This window comes from Symphodus melops (genome assembly GCF_947650265.1).
Source record: "Symphodus melops genome assembly, chromosome: 15".
Taxonomy (NCBI): Eukaryota; Metazoa; Chordata; class Actinopteri; order Labriformes; family Labridae; genus Symphodus; species Symphodus melops.
The window spans coordinates 24,652,910-24,664,233 of NC_136705.1; the positions used below are offsets into that span (position 1 = coordinate 24,652,910).

The 11,324-nt window shown below is 44.1% G+C and overlaps 1 protein-coding gene across 1 annotated transcript; it reads left to right on the forward strand.

Moving 5' to 3' along the window:
- The first annotated feature begins 985 nt into the window (after window positions 1-985).
- On the forward strand, window positions 986-9,323 carry LOC306835809 (calpain-2 catalytic subunit-like). The gene is made up of 21 exons (XM_079362560.1): window positions 986-1,265; window positions 2,123-2,192; window positions 3,075-3,193; window positions 3,283-3,416; window positions 3,498-3,666; window positions 3,762-3,845; window positions 4,329-4,414; window positions 5,049-5,123; window positions 5,220-5,380; window positions 5,526-5,695; window positions 6,003-6,014; window positions 6,484-6,695; window positions 6,794-6,830; window positions 6,905-6,970; window positions 7,057-7,114; window positions 7,208-7,272; window positions 7,795-7,863; window positions 7,946-8,024; window positions 8,868-8,978; window positions 9,069-9,127; window positions 9,195-9,323. Exons 1-21 carry the CDS (start codon window positions 1,029-1,031, stop codon window positions 9,216-9,218), a joined length of 2,097 nt encoding a protein of 698 aa, XP_079218686.1. The 5' UTR covers window positions 986-1,028; the 3' UTR covers window positions 9,219-9,323.
- Window positions 9,324-11,324: the final 2,001 nt, after the last annotated feature.

The following is an 11,324-nucleotide window of genomic DNA, read 5'->3' on the forward strand; positions in this document are numbered from 1 at the left end:
TTTGAATCATGTCCAATCTCTAAATTGGATCCAATCCCTTAACTCACCTGCACATCTGTCTCTGAGTGGACATCTCATCAAACCTATTTGTCTTATTTACAGAATGAAATATGTCCTAAGCCTCATTCACCTGACAAGTCCAGATAAACATCTAAAAGGCCTGAACTGCTCATAGAAAGTAACTACAGCTGTCAAAATGTGCATTAAAGCAACACTTTGGAGGAATTCGTTTGGTGCACTTTGGCGCCCACTGAAGGTCTCTGTGTGTAACTGCAGTGTCGTAACTCACACAGAGTACTGACGTAGCCGCGCAGCTTGATGTCGGACTTACAGTTTAGCGTAGCAAAAGCCTGAGCGATATTTTCTCTCGTCTGGCTTCTTTGCTTCATCCGTCAACGTCCTCTTCCTCTTCGCCTGAGCGTGGCTAAGAGAAGGCTGCTGTGAGAACGAGGGTCGGATAATAAAGCGCGAGCTGCTGCTAAAAGCTGTCGACTGTTGTCGTTTGTGCTGTTGTGATAAAAAATGTCTTGTCAATCAAACTCTGACATATTAGCTTGTCAGTAAAGATCTTCTCTCCCTGAGGTCGGTTTCAGCCGGTTGGTATTTTGTGCTTTCACCTTTTGGGGAACCAAAAAAAAAGAAAGAAACTTCTGCAACACGCCAGATTAAAAATGTACACAATTCTTATTTGTTTTCATTGTTTACGATTCTTCTTAGAGATGAACTGACAGGAAGTGTGGTGTCTACTGAGGCTAAAATAAGAAAGATATGATGTTGAGTTGTTCGAGTTTTATCAGCTCATCCATGTGCACCACATCTGGGCAGATTGTGGCCATCAATGAAAGCCAGATGTGGAGCAGGTTGGATGGAACAGGTGAGGTGTTGTTGTCTGGTATGAACAATTAAGGGCGTGGAGACAGTTGAGCTGCACTCACGAGACAGAGCCAGTCTAACCGCACACCTCACACACACACACACACAAAGACAAGGAGACACTCGACAGAAAGTCTTTCAGCCTTTTTTTAAAAATGTCCGGCATTGCAACTAAACTCAGGCACAACCGAGACAAAGCTCAGGGGATCGGAACCAACTCCCACGCGGTGAAGTACCTGAACCAGGACTATGAGAGTCTGAGGAGAGACTGTCTGGAGAGAGGGAGGCTGTTTGAGGATGACTACTTTGGAGCCGAGCCTTCATCCTTGGGCTTCAAAGATCTCGGACCAAATTCCTACAAAGTTCGAGGAATCCGCTGGAAAAGACCAACGGTGGGTTCAGTAGGAAAAAGGGAAACTAATGCTGAGAGATCAGGCTGGTGCTGCAGTTATTTAAACGCACATGCCTTGAGCCATCTTGTCCCAAAAGATTAAAATCTCTTGTTGATGTTTGTAGGAGAAGCTACGACACAGCACAGTCTTTGTTTGTTGTAGTTTGGTGTGAAACTGCTTATCTAAAAACAGATAATCATTTATCTTAATCCTATCAGACAATATGATCTTTCCCGTCAATCAAAGGTGGCAAACGTTTCTAATTCTGTCTTTAAAAAAATGACAGATCTGCAAACTGCCGGTGTCGTGCTCGTGTTTGCAGCCTGACTGGGTGTGACTCGAGGCATCTTTAATTGCACGCCGTTGACTTTGACAGCTTTGTTGGTTGTCTCATTAAACTGGAAACACTGCTCAGATAATCTAATACTGCTGGTTTGTGTTTGTATGATGTGGGAGATTTGAAGATGTCGATATCTCCTTTCAAACTGAAATTGTGAAGCTTCTTGTCATGTGACAAATCTGCACAATGCAGCAACATTTATATCAATATTTAACTTTGGTTTCCTGCAAAAACATCATCGTCTAATTGAGGGTGGATACAACTTAGAGCAGGTGCCAAACAGGAAGTGCATCCATGTGCAGGCGGTAGAACTTGTTTCGGATTCGCTATTCTTTTTTCAAGGAGCGTTCAAATGTACAATTCACAGTTTAAAAATACAACCATCGCTGATTTTTGTCAAAGACGTTTGTGTATCAAAAATGCAAAAATAAAAAAATATTTTTTTTCTTCCTCCAGAGTCACAACTAAGAGCTTTATTGTTATAACTGACCACATTTCTTCTCTGCTTTTTCTGCAGGAAATTTGTTCAAATCCACAGTTCATCGTTGAAAATGCAACCAGGACCGACATCTGTCAAGGAGCACTCGGTGAGAAACTCACAAACACTAACTCATATGTGTCTCACCTTTTTAATCTTACCTGAAGTTATAAACTTTATATTATATATCTCATATTCAAATGTAAGTCGATGGCACATTAAGATATTTTATCTCCGTCTATATTTTGCATGCTAATCTTGGACAGTGAATGTGAGCAGATGAGGCTTCAGAGATGCTCGGCTCAACGCCGTGTGCTGCAGAGCAGATCTCGCTCATCTTGCAGAGTCTCTCGCTTGTGTTTTGTAGTCGAGCGCCATAAAAATGCCATCCAAGCCTCAGAGTAAATGCCTTTGCTCTGACATCAGCCGTCACCGCTTGCAAAACATCTAAACAACTCCCTCTGTGCCTACACCCAGTCTGTGAGAAAGCATGCATATGTGGGAGAGAGCAGCTAATAAGTAGAGAGAGAGAAGACAATAGATGTGCCTCTGTACTGCTGGGGGGGGGGGGGGGGGGGGTGTGAGCAAACCAACTGCATGCTGGGTATTTCTTGAAGACGTGTCAGGATGAGCTCCAGACCTGAGCTGTTAAAAACTTTAGTCAGCATCTGATTTTGAAAGCTAAACTTTCGCTATCAGGAATCAGCAACTCCTATTTCTATGAATACAACGAAACTAACAGATAAATAAGGAGTTGTTTGAGCTGCAGATCATGCAAAGCAGGTTTCACAGACTGACGACATGTTGTGGTGATTTGTTCTAAAGAATAAGAGACACAGCGCCTTCTTTGATAAATATGGAACCTGCTGAGTCATGTGCACCAGATCTGCACTCACTCTGGGGGGAGCAGGAGGTGCAGACAGGGCCTGTGTGTAACACGAGCCTTCAGACAGGAGTCCCTCCATCTCTGACGCCCTTCTCTTGTGTTCAGGTGACTGCTGGCTCCTGGCAGCGATAGCTTCCCTGACTCTCAACAAACAGGTTTTGTATCGTGTCGTCCCCCACGACCAGAGCTTCGAGGAAGACTACGCTGGAATCTTTCACTTTGAGGTGCATTTAATGGACACAAAGATCCGCCTCATTCGATCAGAGTCTAAAGGTCGGCTTTGAACAAACTGTGTCTTGTCTGTGTGTCTCAGTTCTGGCAGTTTGGCGAGTGGGTGGATGTGGTGGTCGATGACCGCCTGCCGACTAAGGATGGAGAGCTGCTGTTTGTTCATTCAGAGGAGGGCTCCGAGTTCTGGAGCGCGCTGCTCGAGAAGGCCTACGCCAAGTAACGATGGCCCATCTCACATTTTCTCACCCCTCTGATAGTCATGCGATCTTATCATTCATAAGCCGCTCCTCCCTGCAGGGTCAACGGATGCTACGAGGCGCTATCTGGAGGCAGCACCACTGAGGGTTTCGAGGACTTCACTGGCGGCATCGCTGAGAGGCACGTACTGAGCCAAGCCGATCCCCACCTCTTCCATATCATCTGTAAAGCCCTGGAAAGAGGCTCCCTTCTGGGGTGCTCCATTGACGTGAGCTCGTGTTTTTTTAAAGTCACTTTCACGCAGTGTGGTTGGTTTACTTGTGGTTTGTTTTAACTGTCACTCTTTTTTCTTTACATCCCCAGATCACGAGCTCGGCAGACTCAGAGGCCGTCACTCATCGTAAGCTGGTGAAGGGCCATGCGTACTCGGTGACAGGAGCAGAGCAGGTGAGGGATTAAAGACTGTGTAAACAATATGGACGGATTGATACGGACAGATTTTCTCACTTCTACGTTGGCTGAATCGTCACACCGGGTGTTAAACAGGGAGGAGGGCCCAAGTACAAAAAAACATGAAAACATTTATTTAAACAAAAAGGCAAAAAAAAAAAAAAAAACTTACTTTAATAATGAATCCAGAATTTCCAAAAGAGCCACGAGGAGAAAAAGCAGTTCAACCGCAGGAGCAAAGGGAGCCAAACTACAGACTACAATGATCTGACACTGGTTTTTTTTTTCTTTTCTTCATTTAGATAAAATTGCACAAGGGAAGGTGAAAGATACAAAAGCCTTACATGTGATCGTAAAGCATCATTTTCCAAGCCACTTAAAAACAAGGAAAATCAACATAATTGTTAATAATTTTTTTAGGCCTTACATTTTTTGTTTTTTTTTAGGACGAGAGTAACCGACAGCTGTGTTGTTTGTCAGGTGTCTTTCAGAGGGCGCACGGAGCAGCTGATCAGGATCAGAAACCCGTGGGGTCAGGTGGAGTGGAACGGAGCGTGGAGTGACAAGTGAGTACGGCACGCTTCACTTTTAAAACCATCAATCTGCTCCTGTAGCTCTTTCTACACGTCCACGTCTTCTGCTTCAAAGAGCACCCAGCCTAAATGAGGCATCTTCATCCTTTGTCTGGATGAAGGGACGAAGTGCGTATGTGCTGGTGTGATTCATTTTACACACCCAGTGGAATGACTGGTAGTTCCTGTCCTAATTAATTTCTTAGTTTGTCACCATGCTGGTTTTCTTGAATCCATAATAATCTGCTAATTCATGCTGTTTAAAGACAGCTGTCAGTCAAACCCGTGTGCGGTCCGAACAGAGACACCTTGAAACGTTCGGGCTCGGTCCGCTCGACCTCGATATGAGCGAACTACAGGAAGTGACCAGAGCCGACATCAATCCGCCTCGTTGTTTGTCCAAGTGTCTCTGGACGGAGCAGCCAAAGCCAATCAGGAGACGACTAGTCTTTGTTTACTTCAGAGAGTTTTCGACCAATCAGAGAGCGTTATTCTCACATATTGCTCATTTCAGTCCACTTGTAAATGTCCCCGTGTGATTACAAAACAAATGTTTGTAATCCATTTTAGCGCCTCATTTAGAGTCTATTTATGACCACAAAATGTTCGACTTCACTCTTATTTCTAGATCCTCTGAGTGGAGACATGTCAGTGACGATGACCGAGAAAGACTTTTCGACCGCCGAGAGGACGGCGAGTTCTGGTAAACCTCTTCTTCGGTTTGATCTTCTCCGTTTCATCGTTGATCTGATAACTGAAATAAAGCTATGTTTTTTTGGGGGGGGGGGTTTGTCTACAGGATGAGCTTTTCTGACTTCCTGCGTCAATACTCTCGCCTTGAGATCTGCAACCTCACACCTGACGCTCTCACAGGCGATGAGTACAAAAAATGGGCGGAGTCAGAGTTTGAAGAAACCTGGAGGAGGGGCTCTTCTGCAGGAGGATGCAGAAACTTTCCAAGTAAGACCAAATCAGCTCCTTTGGTAAATGTTAAAGGGACTTCAGCTCATATCGTACGTTTCACACGGACACACTCGTGCAGGCTGCTGACCATCAGAAGTAACTCATCCCATTCAGACACACTCATATTTGCTTCCCTTCATAGATTCCTTCTGGACAAACCCTCAGTTTGTCATCAAACTGGACGAGGTGGACGATGACCCTGACGATGGCGAAGAGGGCTGCACCGTCATCGTGGGCTTGATGCAGAAGAACAGGCGCAGGATGAGGAAAATGGGGCAAGACATGGAGACCATCGGCTTCGCCATTTACGAGGTGAGCACCTGTCTCAACTCGTTTTACTTTGACCTGTTTTATTTATTTACTTTATGTAAATAAAAAAACAAAACAAGAAAGAAGAGGAGGGTGGAGAAGCAGCAGCTCACTCCCATGATTCCCCGCCAGCCTCGACATTATCTATTGTTATTGTTTTGATTGAGAGCCCCCTAGTGGTGGAATCTGCACACTGTGACTTTAAGCCTTTTCAATTTCTTGATATTAATCATGTAACGTGTTGAGGTAAAACAGATAAATAAGAATGTACTTTTTATTTCAACTAACTCTGACATTTGTATTTTTTTAGCTGCCTGAAGAGGTAAGTGTGAAATATTTGTATATTTTTCTGCATAATAACTAATCAACACTCATTAGGACGGTCGTGGGACCTTGTCTTTCTTTTTTCCCTCTCGATTTACAAAATTTCTGCACTTTTTGGGATTATTCAGGATTAGCTCATATCTTTTTTTTGGCTTTGTTTTCCTATGTTCTCTGGGTGTGGGTTTCACCGTTTAACCATTTGGACCACGCCCACACACATGCGTCACAGGGTGCTTCTCAGTTCTCAGTTTGCATTGAGTGACCTCCAAGTTGCCTCCTCCACTTGCGTCTTAGTCCCGCCCACCAGGGATACACGGGGAGATGCAAGGAAACAAATCAGAGGAGATAGCAAATCAGAGAACTGAGAAGAACCCATCATCATCCCCACATGTCTTGCATTTGTTTACATTTTTCTTGAAACAAATGAACATGTAAATAAAGACCTGATCCTCCCGTGTCCCTCCCAGTACTGGGGCAAAAGGCAAGTGCACCTGAAGAGGAACTTCTTCCTCAGAAACTGTTCAAAGGCACGCTCGGAGACTTTCATCAACCTGCGCGAGGTTTGCAACCACTTCTGTCTGCCGCCCGGGGAATACCTCATCATCCCGTCCACGTTCGAGCCCAACAAGAACGGAGACTTTTACCTGCGTGTGTTCTCCGAGAAACAGGCCGACTTCCAGTACGTTCACCTTCGCAAAGATTTGCAGTTTTTTATAATCATGAATCGATAAACGATAAACATGTGATGATTTAACTGTGAACTGTTGCTGCCATTAGAGAGATCGATGACCCCGTGGAGTGCAACGTTGAGAAGGTGACGACGCTTTTAAAGAATAAGACAAAAATGTGTCAACGAAGACAAAAGACTGATTGCATTCTGGTCCCCAGATCGTTGTTGATGAAGATGACATCAGTGACGGCTTCAAGAGACTGTTTGGAAAACTGGCCGGACACGTAAGGAACTGTTTGACACAACGTGTGGTCACATGTATGATTCCTCTCATGGTCTACTGAGTGTCTCCGACGTGTTCCTTTCTTAGGACGTGGAGATTTCTCCATTTGAGCTGCAGAAGATCCTGAACAGGGTGGTGACGAGGAGTGAGAGAAGTTTTTCAGCTCTGTTATGTTACCTGCATTCTGTGTGTGACTGACACGCAGAGATCTGAATCCTTGGTTTTTATTCGTTTGCAGGAAACGACATCAAAACCAGCGGGTTCAGTCTGTCAACCTGCCGCAACATGGTCAACCTGCTGGATGTATCCTTCCTTACATGGAGTGATGACAGCAGGAGTCCTTCCTGTTTAACTTCCTCGTGCATTTATAGGCTGCCACATCTTTAATGACTATGATGTATAAAAGTATGTGGCGCCCTCAGGTCTGCTCGCACTCAGTAGATATTGCAGGTAGCCTCGTAGAATCATAAATATCAAACATGTTTGATATTGACGTTTTCAGATTGGAAGCAGTGCAATCATCACACTGTCATCAGACACTTGAGGATTATTTGCACAAATAATCGAGAATAATGGCCACCACCGGTGCTGCACAGAAAACGACGCCGGCCGCTGTCAACAGGCTGTTGTCATGGAGACAGGACTCACATGCAGCACTTTTCTTTTCAGAGCACAAACACGCCTGAGTCAGTAACTTACCGCGAGGCGACCGGCCCCGGCTGTATAACTTATTTTATTACTTCTTCCCTCTTAATGAAGCCTGACGTCTCGAGGTCTCTTTCCTTCCATCACTGTTCAAATCATCTTTGACATTTTTCTCCAAAGAAAGATGGAAGCGACAAACTTGGGCTGGTGGAGTTTAAGATCCTGTGGACGAAGATCGAGAAGTTCCTGGTGTGTTTACTCACAGATTTGTGTATTTTTCATTTCACTGTTCCTCATGCCGCCATCATTAACCTTCTGTGCTCTCTGTTAGATGTTGTACAAGGAGAGAGACGCAGACCAGAGCGGCTGTATGAGCGCCTCTGAGATGCGAATGGCTGTTGAGGAGGCAGGTAAGGAGTCATTAAAAAAAAAAGAGCAGTTATCAGGTGAACAGGTGTTGCAGCGATGGAAGCGGGCAGTGGAACTGCTTCAGATAGAAGTGATTGTACCCGAGCTAAAAAGCCTCTGCATGTTTCTAATAAGCTCCAGCAGCAGAAAGCTGCTCAAACTAGGATCAATGTTGGAGATGAAACATGGAGAGAGGTTAGAACGCAGAAAGCTTTACAGACCCATGCAGAGCTGGCTAAACACTGAAGCTACAGTGTCCACCACATGCAGAGCTGGCTAAACACTGAAGCTACAGTGTCCACCACATGCAGAGCTGGCTAAACACTGAAGCTACAGTGTCCACCACATGCAGAGCTGGCTAAACACTGAAGCTACAGTGTTCACCACATGCAGAGCTGGCTAAACACTGAAGCTACAGTGTCCACCACATGCAGAGCTGGCTAAACACTGAAGCTACAGTGTCCACCACATGCAGAACTGGCTAAACACTGAAGCTACAGTGTCTCTACATGCAGAGCTGGCTAAACACTGAAGCTACAGTGTCCACCACATGCAGAGCTGGCGAAACACTGAAGCTACAGTGTCCACCACATGCAGAGCTGTGTGAGAGGAGGGGGGGAGACAGCTCTCTGTGATGATTAGAGTTTAGACTGCAGTACTCAGTTTAAACACTAGGGGTCAGAGTTACGTACTGCTCCTTTAACTTGATTTATTCTGGTTTAAAGAGTTAAAGGGTGATTTACTGTTGTTTGTTTTTACATGTGAAAAGGTGTGTTTTGTTTTTTATCTTTTTGCACATTTATAGATGTGTAAATGTTAAATGTAATCTTTGTTCATCGTTGCAGGTTTCTCTCTGAACAACGCTCTGCATCAGATCATCGTGGCCCGCTACAGCGACCACAGCGTTGATTTTGACAACTTTGTGTGCTGCCTGATCCGCTTAGAGTCTCAATTCAGTGAGTTTGTAACCCATTTTTATCGTTATCATACAGCCTTGAATAAAATGACTAACAATCATGATGTTTTTTTTTTTAAATCTCAAACAGACACTTTTAAGACGCTGGACAAGGACGGCACGGGTACGATAGAGCTGGGCTTCATGGAGGTAAGAGACATGAAAACACTGTCACCATCTATGTTAATCTGAGACTAATGTGTGTTTTTATCCACAGTGGCTGAATCTGGCAATGTTGTAGAAGAGGAGTCACCATATAATAAATATTTGTTTGCTGTGTGGTTTGTGTCTGCTGCTAATCAAAGGATGCCGATTTGAAGGGAAAGTTATTTACATTGTTTGGCTAATAAAGGTGCAATGGATGATAAAGGATATCAATAATTAAAATCTGTCATTTAGTCAATTATTTATGTCTCTGACCTTTTTGTTTTTCAAGACCTAAAAGTTGTCCCACAATTAATATGTTAGGCCTTTTATTGGCTGAATGGTACGTATAGCTAGCCTCTGCAGGTGAAACTCTAACTCAGTGATTCTTAAACTAAGGGGGCGTTTCCACTAAAGGGGGAGGGCAGAGTTATGACGGCAAGGTTAAATAAAATGCAATGACATCCGTTAGTGTATTCAGTATTTGGGTTGTAATTCATGAAAGTCAGTGCAACAGACGCAGATGTGTAATAATCAGGTCAGAGTTCAGTACCTGAAGTCCTCCAGCAGGTGGCAGAGTTTCCACAGATTCGTGTTTCCTGCTTTGACGTCAATGACCGGGTGTTACAAAACTCGTGCCTGCAGCAGCAAGAAGTTTCCTCCTGCCACAGTTATGCAGCAGCCATTTCCTGCTCTGCTTCTTTTAGGGTTTGTGTTTCCTCTTTTGCAGCTTTGTAATGTTGCTGCTGGCTACTCTTGGCCCCTTTAGACACACAGCCACTGTTACCATGACAAACCTCAAAGAAACAAACAACCAGCCTAAGCTCACCAACAGCCTCTGTACTTATCTGAATCACACTTTTTTTTTCTAGCAACTGTCTGCACTTAAACTCGTCACATACTGGAGTTTCTAAGTCACAGATTCCAGGGTCTGCGATGCAGCAGCATTGCAAGCGTGCTATGACATGTGCTGACATTTAGGCAGCCAGCTTGTTCGGAGCTGAGTCCGGATGTTGGGCGGGGCTCTGACTTGGTAAAAAACCACTAATCCGCAGAGAGGAAGAAAAGCCACGGTGATGCTGAAACAGAGTAACTGTATTTAAAAATAGTCACTGCGGAGAAACGGTTTATCATGCAGCACATTCTCTATATGAAGAAAAAATATTTCACAACTAAGTATTTAACCAACAGGAGGGGTGTTTGTGTTTGTGGATATGAGTTACATCGTGTTACATTATCTGTAGTAGTAGCAGAACGAATGTGAATAAACTATCTATTCCGATTTGTTTAATTTTTTGCTTACTTATCAACTTCCTCCTCGCTCTCTCTTCTCCACATCTTCCCCGGTACCAACTCTGCTGTCCTGTCTCGAATACATTCATAAAAAGTCCCATAAAACGGTTTAAAAGAAGAGGAAATACTTAACAGGAAAAGGCTTCTTCATCTCATCTGCGTGATACAGAAGAATCTACAGGAGGGAGACGAGATTCTTTGGAGCCTGCAGCTCACTGGTTTCCACTTGCAGCCCTTTAGCATTTTAGCTAGCTTGTTTGCAAGGGAACAAAAGTGCAAAAGAGGCACAACCATCAGCTGAAACACAATCCCAGAACACATTGGCGTTTGTCCCAGTCAGACTGTAACCATGACGAGCATGGACCTGGCGTGAACGTCCTTAATTGCTAATCTGAATATTAATACTGCTCCTGAACAATTAGCCCCTAATCCAAGTGTCTTTAATGTTGTCAGATAACACGGATGGGCTTTGAGATATGAATATTCATGATTTAGGAGCAGAAGGAAAACACTGAGGGCCAATGTTCCCTTCATGAGAACTGGGCTCCTGAATTTTCTCGCTACAGTCCTGGAAGTTTTATTTTTAATAAATAAACAAGAAGCCATGATGAAATGCATTTTCTAACGTCCATTTTGGTTTCTTGTGAACACGTTATTGACTGCTTGACCATTTACTCTTTAAATTGACACATTAAGTCGCTTACAACCTCTTTTTTTTTTAATCCTCCAGATGTGACCATATTTGGTAATAAGGGTGGATACACGTTGCAGTAGCTCTATCATGGCAGCGACTCACATGTAGCCACGCCCTAAACCTCATGCATAGATAAGGCGTGTGTGTGTGTGTGTGTGTGTGTGTGTTTGTGTCAGGGCCTAAAACACACCCTGCTTTATCATCTTTTACACTCTA

Coding starts and splice junctions, on each gene's coding strand:
- LOC306835809 (XM_079362560.1), top strand. CDS start 1,029: ATGTCCGGCATTGCAACTAAACTCAGGCACAACCGAGACAAAGCTCAG. Junction 6,696..6,793: donor GAGAAACAGGCCGACTTCCA/GTACGTTCACCT, acceptor TGCTGCCATTAG/AGAGATCGATGACCCCGTGG. Junction 7,115..7,207: donor GAACAGGGTGGTGACGAGGA/GTGAGAGAAGTT, acceptor ATTCGTTTGCAG/GAAACGACATCAAAACCAGC.